Below are 16,690 nucleotides of genomic sequence, written 5' to 3' on the forward strand. Positions count from 1 at the left end.
AATGAAAACACTATATTTGAATAGCTTCAACTTTTTACTATTATGTGACAATCGGTGTAAGATTCGTTGAGAAGTCAATTAATATAAATGTTTTGTTCTATTTAAGATGTTTTTCAGTAACGTGTTTAGGTAAGTTGATACCAAATATTTCAGTCGTAATCATATTGTTGCTATTTATGAGAATTGATTGAATCTGCTCTCGCTGTAAGTGAATGCAAAAAAAAAACAGATAATTGACATTGGGCAGCGGTTATTTTAAATTTATAATCGTTTTGTATTGCATTGCCTGATTTGGGTCATATTTATGGATTGATAACTGTATAAACAACATAGTTAAAAATGATTTGAAATTGTAGAATAACATTACAATTAATTATACAAAATATAAACATCGTTATTGCCAATCAGTAATAAAGTAATTACCACCAGGCATTTGATATATGGTTTTGTTTTTAAATACGATATTTTAATACTTGCGGAAATCTAAAATTTGTAATAATGTGTCCTTCTCTAATTATGGCTCATAATTTTTTTTTAGTAAAATTTTTCTTAAAACTTGTGCATATTGTTGTGTTGGGATTACAACTACCTAAATGAAAGAAACGGTAGTGACAGCAACATAAATGAATGATTTTTATTAATAGGAAAAGTCACGTTTTTATTTCTGTTACAGAAAAGTGAAAATAGCTAGCCGAATAAACACAAAACGATTTAATGTGTCATCATGGAGAGATAATTTTTTGGAAAATTCTTTAAAGCTTATACAAAAAAATGTAGAGTTCGTTAGAATACATGGCCCAACAGCCGATGAGGTATGATGTTATAAAAAATTACTTAAGATTTCAAATTACGTTACGTAAATGTTTTTGAGGCAAATCAGCCTGTTAAACTGATAAGACGCCGATAAGTTACGCCGGTTTTAGTTACAAGCATCATTGAGTTAAATTCATGTTAAATGAGTATCTTAATATATATAACTACGTTTTATTTTTTTTTAGTTTTTTGGAGTATACAATCTTATTAATTTCAAACTCCTATTAACGCATAACAGTTATGCATTATTGTTAGTAGTGAGTTTATGGGTAAGTTTGCTTACCATTAATGTGTGGGATTTCGTCTCATTTAACCACGGACCGCTATTAGCCAATGTAGATCTAATTGCTAATGACCAAAGGTATCTACACTATGATCCTTTAGGGTACAAGCATGTAGGTCATGGAGCGTGGGATCAGAAGTAGAAACTGTGTGACCTCCCATCCACGTCATAAATTTGTCATTGTTTAATGTTTAAACCAATGATATCGACATAGCTCGAAGAAATTTTCGTCTGAAGTGACAGTGGGCGGAGCACAATTGATTGTGCAATCTACGACCATTGATGCCGACAAGTTCTTGACGCGGCGTGGCTGGGCCCTCCACTAGGAGGATCTCGTTAAGATCAAGAGAAGTAGCTACTGTAGATGCGAGCAGCGGAAGTCCGGTCAACAGGGCGATCTTTGTGGGAGGCCTGTGCAGTGAGGTCTATCGGTTTATCAGATGTTTAATCGTATTAATCAAATTACTGTTTTAGATAACAAGAGATATAAATTTGGAAAACAAAACTTGCTTAATTACTGGAGCAAATAGCGGGATTGGGTTAGAGGTTACAAAGTGTTTGGTTTCACATGGTTGTAATGTTCTGATGGCATGTCGTAATACTTACGCTGCCAACTTGGCAGTGAAGAACGTAATGCGTGAAAATTACAATCAAATAAATGTCCACGAAGTCAACCTTACATCCCTTTCATCTGTTAAGAAATTGTCGGATAACATTTTGAAAGAATATAAGTGGGTAAAGAATTTTTTTAATATCTGTTATAAAAAATATTGTTAACAAAATTTATGTAACGTTTTATAGAAAAATTGATATTGTTATTCTAAATGCTGCTGTATTTGGGATACCTTGGACACTTACAGAAGATGGAATGGAAACCGCATTTCAAGTCAACTATCTAAGCCAATATTATTTACTAATGAATATTGAAAGTATCCTTGCTTCTGATGCTAGAGTTGTTTTTACTTCATCCGAATCTCACAGGTCTAATGTTTGATATAATATATATTAGCAACATAGTTTGAAACATTTTTTTCGCATTCATTTAAGCAGAATAGGTAGAAAATCTATTTTGAATTCAGCAATGAATGAAGCCATTTATTTCCAAATCTTAAAAAATTACATTAACAGTAATGTTCGTAATGTTTAGTGTTTCCTGAATGTTATTTGTTAGTATTGTAAGTAATTAATTTTTCTTTTATTTGGACCCGTTGGGTGGCCTCCTCCAGCATATTTTATGCATCCTAGCCTTTTGCCCTGTTCTCCCAATCTCTTCGATTGCGATTTCCAAAATGTCATCTCTCCATCTTTTGTATTGCAGGCGAACTTATCTTTACCAATTTGGACCTTTCCATTTCGTTGACAGCAATGTCCAATTTTTATCTTTACAACGTTATGAGGTTCATATTTTATATCACATTAAAATAATTTTTAATTCCTATTCAGATCGAATATGATTTTTTCTGTTTATAAATGAATAATAAGTTATAAAAAAATTTCAAATCTCCTACTGCATTGTTTTTAATATGTGAGTAATGATAAATCTAAAAATATTTTTGTCTGCGATGATTACAGATAAATGAATAGAAAACAATATAAAAAATTTTTGCTCAGGGGAGTAATGTTAAACTACGTCGATATAGTTGAAGAATGTTCTTTTTTTTAATAAGTAATGGGAATTTGAATCGTAGTTAAACTCGAAAACTATCTCTTTTTCGTTGAAAGTTTGCGTTGTTGATAAATGAAATTTTTGTATCACCCACGCGCGTTCGTGTTTTTTTTGTTATTATTCTGGTTTGCACTGGGTACTTATTCCTAAAATCCCTCATCTAATAACTGTCTTTATTTTAGAAATATAAAGTGGAACATAAATAAAATTCTGGCTCCTAGCATCGAACATGTGTCGATTCCAAAGGACGAATATACGTCAATCAGAGCATACAATGTATCGAAATTGTGTTGCATATTGGCGATGCATTACTTGGGTTACCGTTGGCTTAACACGCGTAAAATGGTATTTTGTGCGCACCCCGGCTCATTCATCAAGACAAGATTATGCCGTAATTGGTGGGTTTATGAAGCCCTCTACACATCAATGTTGCCATTCTCTAAAACCATTGTAAGTGTTTTAAAAAGATTATGCTATCACAGTCCATGTTATCAATTATCAAGTTGATAAATTTTGCCAAATAATTTAAGTATTAAAAATACACATAACATAATAATGAATTTCAGAAAAATAGAACAATCTAGTTTATAAAGTTTTAAAAGTATTTTATTAGACACTAAAAGTTACACAGGCACCTGCTGAAACCGACGTGAAATGACCAAACGTTTATTCTCTCAGCGGAAGTTCAACCATGGCTTTTATAGTTTTTGTGGAACAATGAGGGCGCAAACCAAGCTCGAGTGCTCTGTCGGGTGGACGCCTTATTAATTAGCTATGCGTAAAGGCCCTTGGCTTGGGCTCTCAATATATTCGACGGTTTCCGAGGCCATACCTCAGCGCGATCCGTCGCTTTATTCAGACTGAGGAACTCAGGGGTGCATTACCCTCATCGTATCAGCCGGAAGACGCGCGCTGTAAGAGGTAGGCCTCCGTTCTTGCGCAGCTCGCATCCTGCGTTTTTTCGACCTTAACAATGTCGTCGGTTCACCAAATGGGGGTCGACCCACGCCACGTCTACAGGCTCATGGTCGCCACTCGTTTTCCAACGGACGTTGGTTGCATGAGCGGTGTATCCTGTCCACGACCACCTGTGACGAGCAATTCTTCGAGCTTATTCTTCCGAGGTTAAACATACTAAATATGTATTTCTTTTGTTCGCGCAGCGTCAAGCCGCCAGTACGATCGTTTATTGTGCCACATCACCTGATCTGATCGGATTGTCGGCGTTGTATTTTAAGAACTGTCAACGTTGCAACGAGAGCGAGCTTGCTAAGGATACACACTTGTCATTCAGGATTAACGATTTGACTCAAACTATTTTGCGTGAACGAGCTCCCGCCTTTAACGATCACTTTAGAGTTTTAGACAAAGAGTCGCGTAATGTGAATAAAGATGAACAAGTTAAGGAAGCCATGGAACACAATACCCTGTTGTCAAATTATTCAAATTAATTGACGATTTTAGTTTCATAAAAATATCTGTTTATGTAGAAGTGGCATTTACGTTAAAATTTATTTTATTTTTAAAGGCTAACAAATAAAACAAATGGTTTTATTCTTATATTTAATTAATTGTATGAATAACTGGAAACAGAAAAAATAATACCTATGTATATTGTAACATTTTGTCAACAATGCCAAAAAAATTAATAATAGAAAGTCTGTGTCGCAGTACATTAAATAGTCACCAAATATCTAAACAATTTTAGAGTAAAAGACAAAAAAAGACGTATCAATGCTTAGTTCATTAACATATGTGAGTCACAGATAAGCCAATTATGCCATAATTTCATTATATTTTACAACAATTATTATATTTTGTATGTGTGCATGTCAAGAAAATACTTATTTTCCACTCCGAAACTTGAGTTAGAGAGCCTTTGATTAGGTAAATTACCTGTTTTACTACATTTTCGTGTATATTGTGTCAACACTTCGTTGACAACTAAAGAAAATACAAAGTCTTAGTTTCTAACTAGCGCTATAATACTAATAATAGAATTAAATTAATCAGATGTTTGTTATTTCGACATTTAGATAAATAAGACGCAGCCAGCTATTTTTGATTATTTTGTTCCTTTTTCTTTGTTAAAGTTGCAGATACAGTTTACTTTATATACTTTTATAATCTTGGCTTACACAGTTTTCAAACTTAACATGGAATCTTTATTATTAATAATTATAAGAATTCTTTAAAAATATAATAACGAAGACTTTAAAATAAGTATAAGTAAGTAGAAAATCTTCATTTTTAATATAAATCTTTCCAGAAGATTAAATAAAGATTGTTTAAACAAAACTTTGAACAACAAAGCAGAAGCATAAATGTAATTTAATGATAATTGAGAAACCTTAACGTTCAGCCGCTCAAAAAAAAAAACTATGTCTCTGGTATAAAAACTATAAATGTATGATGGTTGGAATCAGTTAAAGATTTCCCTATTTTAATTTGAAAATAAAAGTAGATAAACTTGTTCTGCGTTATAGGTGTACTGTTAAACGCTGTTTAGAAGCTCGAGTTATATCACTATATGTATCACTAAAGCTTACACGATCAAGATTATCAAGGAAAATCACCTATATTTTTTTTTATACATAAGTATTCTAAAACTACAAAGAGTTTGTGCATATGAATGTATAAAGCGTGCATGGATGTTAAGTGGAAAAAATTATTTTTATTTGAATTCGTTACAAAATTGATGTATCTTAAAGATTTCATTCAAGGTTGCCTTAACTTCATCGCAAAAGTACGGTGTACTTAAGTTCCAATGTAGTTATTTCAGAATTATGTAATGTTAAATGCATTAGTACGTTAAGACAGGTAATGTCCGCAGATGTTGATTTTCACCGTTGTTGGTGCGTTATTTTCTTTTAATAAAGCAAAATTCGCTTTTCAACTTGCTTGCGGCAAATAGGACACACTGTGATGCGGTCGCCGCACATCTGGCACATGCCGTGACCGCACAAGAAGATCATATTCTTCAATCGATCCAAACAGATGGGGCACATTGTCTGTGGACAAAAAAAATTAGATATTAGTAAACTTTTTCTTTTGCGCATATCCTAGGGTAGCAGGATTTTTTAAATTTTAAAAAACTGTCTGATAGATTTTACAAATAATGTAAAGATACGCACGTAATACACGATGTAAGAAAGAAGTCTCTACGTATTGGTAATTAAACAGTTAAGTTGTCTCTTGGAAGAGTCCCGAAGTTAACAAGAGAAGTTGGAACTTCTGTTGTTAACTTCGGGAACAATGGTTCGGAGCTTGGTTGCCGGAATGCGGAAATCCGCAGAAGAACCAAGATCATCGACACTGCTCGGATAATTGATTGTTTGAAGTGCCAGTGCAGGGGCCGTACGAGTGGCGATCACAATCCGGGAACTACAGCGTGGGTAGGCTCAGAATTTTCTGGATATGGGCAGGGTAAGATTGACCATTGTGTCGTTGTTTGAGGGAGGTGCATGGCTAGCAGTGGGCGTTAGTATCAGCTGACATGACGCAGTACCTGTTCCTTGATATCCTGCAGTTGCTGTTGTAGCTTCTGCACATCTGCTGCGGGTGGCGCGGAAGTCGTTTGCGGTGTGGGTTGTGCGGGGAGTGATAGCGGTGCGGGCGGGACGGCGGGAGCGGCGGGTGCGGCGTGCTGGGCAGGCGTAGGCGTGGGTGCAGGCCCAGCGGCCGGTGCGGAGCGCAGGCCGTTGTTCATGTGATGCGGCGCAGCCTGCGTCGGCGCTGGCTGCCCCTTGTTGACCTGCACTTGCGCCAGGTTGCTGCTGCTCTCTTTTTCCACTGGACAGAGAAACGGGAGTCGGTATTGCTAATTAATATCAATTAATCAAATTATGACTAGTTTAAAAGTCAAAACACTGGCATAACTTACATATAAATATGTATTTCTACACAGCGTTATTGGTTCGAATTTTCTCCGTATACTACTACCAAGTACAGAATTGTGTTTGAAATTGTGATAATATTTAATAAATAACATCTGCAATTCATAACAATGAATATTGTTGATTATTTGTGGATATTATTGAAAATGAATAAACGAAAAGTGCTGTCGTGCTGCGACCATTAAAAGAACATTTCGCGGATTGATATTTATATTGCTTGGATTGTTGGCGGTTTTTTTTCGGGCGAAATATGGTTGACGGCGGAGCAAAAAATAAATTTGCCGTCGTTTTTAGAGTTGAATTTCGGATAATTTATCGATGTACGTATGTGAAAATATTCCCTTATTCCATAGTACATTCTTGGCCATCATGGCGATGATGAAGGAACATCAAGTACGTTGTTATTGTCAATGCTTAAAATAACTTGTAGATTGTACAAGGATCAAAAAGCCTTAAAACCAAGTGGATACTGACGGTTGGGCGCGGCGCTGGGCTGCAGCGGCGTGCGGCACTCGACGCACTTGCGCATGAGCGGTGCGCAGCCAGCGCACGCGCACACGTCTCCGCACGGCCGGAACACGACGGTGGCCGGCGCCTCTGAGCACACTACACACTCGCCCACGCGCTGCCGCCCGCTCACCACCGCGCGGCACGTCAGACACTTCTTCACCTAATTACAATTACATCAAACTTTAAATGTGTGGAAGTTGGGTCTAAGTGTACGCATATAAAATAGTTCCACAACTATTTTTAGACATTTTTTTAAACTAAAATTAAAAATATATTTAAATACATTTTATTGCAATATTTATGATATAGTAGATCGAAATGCGTGAAACTTGGATGGTTGACCCATTTTCATGGTTCATTTAAAGCATACATCAAACATTGTTAAATTTCCTTAAAAAGAGGTACCGTGTTTTTGACCAGCTCTTCTCCACATTACGAGACACATTTTATCAGCATTCCGAGCCGGTGGTAGCATACGACTTATAATCTTAAAATATAATTTACGATTCATAAATGCCTACTTGAATACAACTTTTTTGAATTTCAAACAAAAAAAAACTTGCTTCTGGTTCTGGAGTGGATACCACAGACCGGCGAGCGCTGCGAAACGTTCATCCATAAGATAGACAGACCGACTTTTTGAAGGTCGTCGGAAGCGCTGGATTTTTGCAATTGCTGGATATTGGACATCTTTGGGCTATGTCCAGCAGTAAATGTCCTACAACTAAAATGATGATGACGACACTGGTTATACTAGAGTAATACATAAGTTTCTTATACTTTACTACTAATCATAATTATTAACCGATATAGATGAGATTTCCACGTGCTCGGTGACTATTACTATAATCTATTAAATGGAACAACAGAACTATATTTCGCCTAACAGGCTCGCATTTTTGTACCTAAAACGTATAACCGCTAGATATTAAGGTTCCACTTACTCGGGCAGCGCAAACGTTACAACAGCATATGTGTCCACATGGTCGGAACATAGTGTCTCGCTTAGCGTCGGAGCATACGAGACATTCGTCGGCTGTCGGGTCAGCTGTTGGTGCTGGTTCCCCGCCAGGCGGCTCTGGCACGACGCTGCTATTACTGGCATTCGCTCCGCTACCAGACGCGCCGAGTGAACTCACTTCACTCTCTGGCGTGCCGTCGCTCGCCACTCCTGAACCTTCCTTACGGCACGTTGTTAAGGTCTTGCGCAGGTTTGGGTCAGGGCATAAATCAAGAGGAGTTTGCCCTGCAATGAAAATGTTAAACAATTATTCCTTTTGTAATTAGTTTCGCGGCTTGATGTTAAAATTACCTTCATTCGTGTCATTTACACATGTTATAAACAATAATGCGTATTAAGAACTTTGGACATTATTTTTTGTAATTTTTATTACAATTGGAATAATAGTTTCTGAACAAAAACTTACTAAGTTGTACTTAAAACCGAAGTTAACAATAAAACTTTTGATTATTAAATTTTCCATAAAAAAGTGAGACAAAATTGTACTTCATATACACATGATATACGATCTCCTATTCATAACTTTTTATTATTTAATTTAAATAATACTGCTAAGAATCACAGTTCAGTTTCAATTTTTAAACGCTACTAGTAAATTATATATTTTTTAAAATATTTTAAATATGTGGTTCACATATTTGAATTTCTTACAAGAAATAAAATATCAGTAATTAATAATAGTTATAAACATTATAGTAGATAAATCGGCTGTCAGAATTAGATAAATATACTTAATAATCTAATCTTAAGTTCCATTCTTTTAAGAGCAGAAGAATTTTTTTCGTATGAAAGGAATGGTAATAAATTTTCTTTTCAAATACCCTTACGAGAGCGAATACCCAAAAACTTTCTGTGCCTGTCGAAAAAGTTTTATTAGCAATTACTAAGAATCTGTTCACACTTTTGTTACGAATCTCTGTGGTTTCGAACGCATTTGAATTGACTTCAAAAAGTGTAATGTCATTTTCGGATGATGTTACTGATATAATAATTTCTCATTACCATGGGCAGTTGTTTTTTTTTAATGTCTAAGATTTAAGTTTAAAATTATAATAATGGTTAAGGATTAAAATTCACAGAATGAATTTAACACCAATAACATTTTTTCTAGTCGTAAGAGAATATCCCAAAATTTCAAATTACAATAGTGAGAATACTATAAGAGTCAAAATTAAAAAAATACCGTAATTAATTGTACAGAAATGTAATAACAGTGTACATCATTATTTGCCATAGACTAATACTATTTGCCCGTTTGCAATTAGAGTACCTTCTCTTTTTTATCAGGTTGGGAAGTCGCCAAGCACATACATATGTATATACATAGATCGCACAGGCATACGCTGAAAGGAATGATTGGAATAGCTAACTTACAAGAGAGGACTTTGGTTTGGAATACCACATGATACGCATTTAGAGTTTCTACTCAAGGGTATTGGAGGAACCCACTCTACTATGGTTCGATCGGCAACTGTTATTGGATGATTGTATTAATCCTACTTTTTTTTAAAAATAGTACATGTTCAGATACTTGTAGCAGCGATTACCTTTTTTGTTTTTAAGAGTAAGGTCGGCGCCGTGAGCTGCAAGGAAGCACGCGATGGAAGCGGAAGACTTTTTGTCGTGTGCGTGCGAGAGCGCCCCCAACGCCGCCGCATCCCTCGCGTCCTGCAGCCTTCGCAGCTGTTGCAGCGTGTGATGTCGCAGTGCTTCGTGCAGCGCGGTATCTCCATCCTTACGGACGACATACAAAGTTACCGAAGAGAAAATTGCAATAATAACCATTTTCTAAGCTTTACCTAACGAATCAGATACGGGTTCTGCTGTAAACTAAGTGGAAACTAGCCAAGTCAAACGTGTGTGCTGGTCTAAATGCTTAAACGCTACAAAATTTGCGTTCTTTTCTCTTCAGAATTATCATCCACATACATGGTTAACCATAATATAAACGTATGGTCTACTCGACTTTTATGTACACATTTTTGCCGAAGACGACATTTCTTGGAAAGTTTTTTTTTGTATTAGACATGTGTTGAACATTTCAACTATAGAGGCAAAAGAACTTTACCGGCTAAAACCCGCCCGGTCTACGCTCGATGCCGTTGAATCAAGACTACGAAGTGATTTAGGTCACTACCAAGATCCTGACGCCATCACGTGAGTTACATAAAATTATTATTATAAATTACTACTATTTTTAAAAAAGTGAAAAACAATGTAGTAAGAAAATCGAATATTTACGTCCAAAATTACGTTATGTGACATGTACCAATCGTTGAGTTCGCACGAGGGACCACTGTGCGTATCGCATTTAGAAACAAAGCAATAACAGCATGTTCTCCGATATAACACAAAAATTTACTCCTTTCCTATTTAGGGTACCGAAGGAGGAGTATCGCCGAATTCAAGAATAACGGAGGTCATAACATTTGTGGTTCCAACAAGCGTTGGAAGGTTAAAGACATGCAAATTGATACATTGTTTAGACTTCAAACTTATTCAGCTTGTATGCAGACTGTTGCATAAGAATGACGTGTTTCACGGCAATGCACTGTTGGAGAATGAGGCGCATAGCATGTGCTTCAATCGAATAAAAGGTTACTTGCATAACTTAAATTAAAAAGACTTTTAATGAAGTCGAAGGAATATTCCGTATCTGTATACACGATGATTTCTGTCTCGCTCTTCATACAGAATAATAAATATATTTTACTGTAACCTTGGGTAATCTAAATAGATCCAAATTGCTTTGTAACATAAGTTCAACACTCGTAACATTTGTCGAAACAGAGGAGTAAGTGTAATATAATAAAATTCCAAAATCTGTTATGGTTGAATGTTGCTGTGCTATGTTGTATATTAAGAGAAATAAATATACCCAAAGACCACAAAACTAAGGTGAACAAGTAAACACGAATTAATCAGCAAAATAATTAGGAATAAATTCATAGAGAACTTGAATGCCAGTAGAGGTAGGAGTGAGAGGTATAAAAACGAAATTTCTCTATAATCTACTAAAGCATTTAAGCCTACTACGCGGGAAGTTTGTCCTGAGCACCGTACCTGGCCTCTCTCCTTGCAACAAGACAGACCCGTCATCCACACGGAGATGGAATGCAAAGATATTACCTCTTTCTACAGACAGGAACAGCTACACACACAACATGAAAATATTTTTACCTTGTCACAGATATTTAAGTCCGCACCGTGAGCCGTAAGCAGGCGCACGATCTGCGTATGCTGCCGCTCCACCGCCAGGTGCAAAGCTGTCTGAAGGTTAGCGTTTTGTAGATCAGGCCTCGCGCCACCATGGACCAGGAGCTCCGCCACTTCCGCGTGGTTGTTCAACGCAGCCAGATGTAGCGCCGTATAACCATCGTCTTTTGCGTCGTCTACAATCCATGGTCTTGGCAGTTTTCCCAGCATTATCTTCATAGCGCTAAAAATAAATTATATATCTATTACATTTCTCTTGAAAGATCACACTAATTCCTTTTATCGGGGTGGGAAGGTGGAGCGTGACGTAGTCAATGTCGCGGAAAGTAGCTGGATAGTCTTTGTTATGTACTAGTTTCAAGGTTGTCGTTGCGGATGAAGTAACCGGACAATTGAGATGTATCATCCAAACCTTATCTCAAAGAGAATAAACGAATGGCGTTGTGTTGGACTACATATTTTAAAAAATTTGAATATGACGAAAAACACTTTTTAGCATCTGCTGGCAGGTTTGCTATTCGTGAGGTATTATGTAAAAGTTTATTTTACTGTTAAACGTTTTATAAAAGACAATAAAGAAAAGCTTATCCTGATCGCATTAAACAAATAGGTGCGAAGTTCTTTGATTATCCAGTAGAAGAGTTTTTTGGCACCGAACTAAATCGGTTGAACTGTACTTCGGTTGGCGTTTATTGCTTTTACTGGTACGGCTGGATGGCTCAGATAGCAATGTATATGGCAAAGGCATTTGCCTTTACGCACATAACACATTTGTCTTTTAACATATTTATGATGTGATTACTTGCTTTGCGTGCTGGATTATAATGGGTGCATACAATTTACACTTCTGTGTTTAAAAAAAACTAATTAAATTGGTTTTGTGTAAAGCACTAATGTTGAATTTGGAAGGGTGTTGTTTAATATGTTAAACAACACCCTTCCAAATTCAAAAAGCTTATGAGCTTTAAATATCTTTGGGCTCAGTGAAGAATCACATATGAAATGTTTAACTTTGACCATAGTTTTGCACCACTCTTCCAGTTCGAGTATTGTGTACAAGAGTTGTACGATTAAGTTTTACTGTTTCTTTTTATAGCAGAAGACTCACGGCCGGCACCTCTGCTTTAATTCTTCACGTTAGGAGCAACGTTTCATTTCTTTTTTAATATGTACAAAAAAATCAAAGTTGGTCTGCGTCAGTATTCGTTCGTGTAGTCTTTAACATAAGCGTAAATAGAATATAATCAGGCTAAGGATTTTCTCAAAAAAGATTATCATTTTAACATCAGGTTCGTCTTTGATTCCGACAAGAACTAGTTTTTTTTTTTTTATAAATGATAAATACCTAAGACGTAACAACTGTGAAGTTAATGTATGTTTCAGTGGTTAATATAAAGCACGATTTCCAAACCAGGCGCACAAGTAATGGCAGATTGTAATTAAGAAAAGTTGCAGCTTCACTGGTTTCAAAAAGCTATTGAACTTTTAACACCCCCGCACGGATAGTTTATATCTCAGAACCTCCTGCTGTGTCGTATTATTAACTTTTCCTATGTAATTTTTCCCACTGCCCACTACACACTAACACATTTACACACCAAAAACAAATTACTTTGCTATGGAAGTAATGTAACAAAGTGAGATTCAAAGTAAGTAGACGTGCACGCGTACCTATTATAAAAATAACGTGGCAGAGTTAGTAATAGAAATAATTGTAAAAAATAAAATGGGTTAATTTTGAAACACTGTTTATTACACACGGCTATTGCAATTTCTAGGTATATTCCATATTTATGCTATATCCGAGCACTGTATGTTTAACATTCCTTACATTTCATAGTTTTTTTTATTACAATTCAGATATTTCGTCAGCCGGTAGACGTCCATGTATATCCTCATCTCAACGTGTTACAAATAATACTGTTAAGGTAAATTCGAATACGTGGTGTGGTAAAAAATTTGGATTATAAAATTTTATACCACTATTTACACTTTTGTATCTAGGACGTTTATTTGAATGAATACGTACGTTATTCTGATTCATTGAGATTATAATTAGTTTACGGTGTTAATGTCGTGACTTTGGAGACTGTTTACTAGTGGTATGAGCGATACAAAAGCGAGAATGAATCGTTTACGGATGAGCAAAGGTCGGGGAGTCCTTCGATCTCAAAAGGCACGAAAACGTGCAAAAAGTAGAAAAAATGTTCGATCAAACAAGCGATTGGCGATTGCGAGCTTGCTAAGGAACTAAACATCATGGATCCGTGCAAAGCATTTGAACCGATGATTTAGATTAATTTGATGTGAACTCAATACTTTGTTCGCGATAAAATTGGTAATTTTTTTTATTACAGCCTGTAAGTAATAATTTTCTGTATATTCATTTGAATAATGGAAACTGTAATAAAAAATAATGAGGTTTAAAGACTTCCTTGTTACAACGCTGGGTATTCAACATTGGGTATATCTGCCCAAAATTTACGCCTAATATTTTTTAAATAGTTTAACTCGTGAAATAATGAACTTCTTGCTTTATGTTTATGCTGTGATAAACCACAGTACTGAACTAGGCCAAAAATTTTGTCAGTGCTATATTTCTTAATTAAAGAACAGAAAAATAAAAATTAATTGACAGTTGGCAGCAATTATTCGGGTTTTGTATCCAATGCATATCTGATATTCATTATAAGAATGGCTATCAATTAGTCATTCTTATAATTATTTGTACGGAATATGAATGTTGATAATGTATTTTTAACGATTTTTGAAGTAAAGAAAGCACTATCAATATTTTGTAAGTAAAAAATTCTCAAAATATATGACAGTTCATGCGGCGACTTGTGTGAGCAATAATAGCACGAGTGAATCGGTCTACTGAACCGTAAATCCTGTGTTAAACTTAAGGGGAAGATTTATCACGTACGATTCATTTTGTATGCATCATTTATACCATTCTTATATCAAATATAAGATATATTCATTAATTCATCGTAAGTTCTTGTAATAATTATATAAATTACGTATTAACGAAATTACAACTTACAATATTGTATATACTTCTTAGTTATTATTGTGCAGACAAGGAAAGAGAGAGTTCAATTGGAATTTTTTAAAAAAAAAAAACTTTCTTTAAAAGCAGATAGAGGTAATTCTCGATTTATGTCCAATTTCTTGTCAAATAATTGAAATTAATACAAAAAATCGAGGTAATGTTACAAGTTTACTCGAAATTTCAACAACGGTAGTAAATTTATTTTAATTGTTGCAGAAATCGACACCGGCAAGGTGTGAATGAACTCTGATCAAAAATAGATCAAGGCGTTGGATTTGTAGTTAACTGATTGCCATTGCAACGGGTAACAGGATTTTGTTGCGGTTAATTATATACTGTTAATAAGTTTTTGATAGGCAATTACTTATATTTATGCTATAAATTAAGTTTAAAAATAGGGGAGTTGTAAATTTTAAGATTGTTGTCTAAGTTAGTTGATAGATTGTGATGGCAACAATAAATTAAGCGGTACACATTTTAATACGGCTGGTTACGTTCAAAGAGTAAAAACGAACGAACTAATTAAATAAGGTCAAACGTCGTCGGGCGGCGACGGCGCACGAACATGCTCAGCGTGCGCTACAGTCGCACTACACGCGCTGCTCCGACGCCGGCGCATCCCGTGCCACACGCGCCCTTGCTTGTGAATTAAATACATCTTGTGAAAAGGCAAGATCATATAAAACAGTGCTCGTCTTACAAATGCTTCGTGTCTACTCGAAATTATTATCATTTTGATACGTCACAGTGGTAAGTGGCAACGCTGTAGGTCGCAAACGCACGCTCTATCAATTATTATAAATCATATTTATTTATTTTACAGACATTATAAAAAGGTATCGTTTCAAGTTTCTAACGTTTGTTCATCCTTACTTAATAAAACAACGTTCATTTTTTAATGAATTAGATTTAAACACGTTTCGTATGTTTTATTAACTAGTCTGCATGTGGATGGCATGCACCGCAATCCCGCGTCTCTCGGCGCGCTCCTATGACGCCATTGGAATGATGAGTTCTTTTTAATCATGTTGTTACCGAATGTAACATTGGCTGCATTACTCTCTATTATTTTAATTAACACAATCACTTGAGTAAGAGCCGTAGTACGCAAGCAAGTCAAAAGTTTGATCTTAATGCGGAAAATATAAATATTTAACTACTTACTATTCAACGATACTTTGTTATTTTCACAATGGATGTATGATATTAGCTTTCGTTGTTAGCTTATTGTGAGTCATACTTTTCAATTTTCGAAATTACATATCGCATAATATTTTGTTTATTCCAAATTTTAACCTAATCAAGATTTATAAAACGTCTATGATCATCTCAATCTAATTGTGGTTTTTTCAAGGGAAGGAAAAATAATTTTATTTCACATTACATCTGAACAGTAACATGTTTGAACAGCGGAAATTTTGCTTATATAACCCAAAAACATTTTTTGTGTAATAGCTAGGAAATGGTTGGCAGATATTCGGTAACTTAGAAAAATTTACGACCGACCTGAATCCCGGTGCCGGATGCTTGATATAGGCAGGGCATAAAATGCAATGAGAAGTTACATTTTTATGCGGACTTTGTTACGAGTGTTGCTTGTGATTTTTATTATTAGTAAGAAGTAATTATGAATGAGTAATTAAAACAAACGTATAAATTGGAAGAAACAAATTCATGGTATAAAAATGTAGGCAGAGGACGGTGCAAAGCACCATTTTTCTTACATGTAACTTTTGCTGTGATTTACTGTGTTTTGTGTGTGTGTATTTATCTAGAACACGACAAATGCGACGATTAGTAACATTGCAACAATTATTATTCTGAATTGTAAACCGATATTAAAGGGCAGTTTTTAGTATAAATAATTTACGGTAGGTTTATAAAATGACAGCTAAACTTGCAGTCTCTGGGATTTTTATAATATTACAATGAGTGTCTACAGAAAATAAGTTAAACTATAAAAATGATTTAATAGTTTTTTAAAACCAAATATTTTTGTATGTTGTGTTTTTAGGTTTAGTTATGTTATAGAGAAAGAAAATAATACTTTTGAAGTAATAAAACATTAATAGCACAGTAATGATGTTGCGTTGAAATTTTTATGCATGAATACTTTCTTACCTTCATTTTGTTTGTATTCTTATTTTGTTAAATATTTGTAACAAAAAAAAAATGGAAATTTGTAAGAATCACTGTGTCAATTTATTTTGTACAGAATACAAATTATATC

General features: G+C 35.1%; 2 protein-coding genes across 4 annotated transcripts in view; one reads left to right on the forward strand and one right to left on the reverse strand.

The window, feature by feature from the left end:
- Positions 1-106: 106 nt before the first annotated feature.
- On the forward strand, positions 107-4,323 carry LOC137921930 (WW domain-containing oxidoreductase-like). The gene is made up of 6 exons (XM_068764730.1): positions 107-129; positions 674-812; positions 1,571-1,827; positions 1,898-2,077; positions 2,945-3,212; positions 3,926-4,323. The coding sequence occupies exons 1-6, from the start codon at positions 107-109 to the stop codon at positions 4,211-4,213; spliced, it is 1,155 nt and encodes a 384-aa protein (XP_068620831.1). The 3' UTR covers positions 4,214-4,323.
- Positions 4,324-5,128: 805 nt separating this feature from the next.
- The window catches only part of mib1 (mind bomb 1), a 152,755-nt gene continuing 141,193 nt past the window's right edge, over positions 5,129-16,690 (reverse strand). For 2 of the 3 annotated variants that reach the window (XM_068764970.1, XM_068764968.1), the window contains exons 12-17: positions 11,370-11,628; positions 9,737-9,923; positions 8,113-8,414; positions 7,118-7,328; positions 6,271-6,554; positions 5,129-5,773 (exon numbers count right to left, since the gene is read on the reverse strand). In XM_068764970.1, the coding sequence (XP_068621071.1) occupies positions 5,633-5,773; positions 6,271-6,554; positions 7,118-7,328; positions 8,113-8,414; positions 9,737-9,923; positions 11,370-11,628 (1,384 nt within the window). In that variant the 3' untranslated portion in view covers positions 5,129-5,632. The remainder of the gene's footprint in view (positions 5,774-6,270; positions 6,555-7,117; positions 7,329-8,112; positions 8,415-9,736; positions 9,924-11,369; positions 11,629-16,690) is intronic. The other variant, XM_068764969.1, reaches the window with a different exon arrangement.

Source organism: Battus philenor, unplaced genomic scaffold (assembly GCF_028537555.1).
Source record: "Battus philenor isolate CCGP_79_NKW_IND1 unplaced genomic scaffold, ilBatPhil1.0.hap1 SCAF_2, whole genome shotgun sequence".
Taxonomy (NCBI): Eukaryota; Metazoa; Arthropoda; class Insecta; order Lepidoptera; family Papilionidae; genus Battus; species Battus philenor.

Coding starts and splice junctions, on each gene's coding strand:
- LOC137921930 (XM_068764730.1), top strand. CDS start 107: ATGTTTTTCAGTAACGTGTTTAG. Junction 130..673: donor TTTTTCAGTAACGTGTTTAG/GTAAGTTGATAC, acceptor TTTCTGTTACAG/AAAAGTGAAAATAGCTAGCC. Junction 813..1,570: donor ATGGCCCAACAGCCGATGAG/GTATGATGTTAT, acceptor TTACTGTTTTAG/ATAACAAGAGATATAAATTT.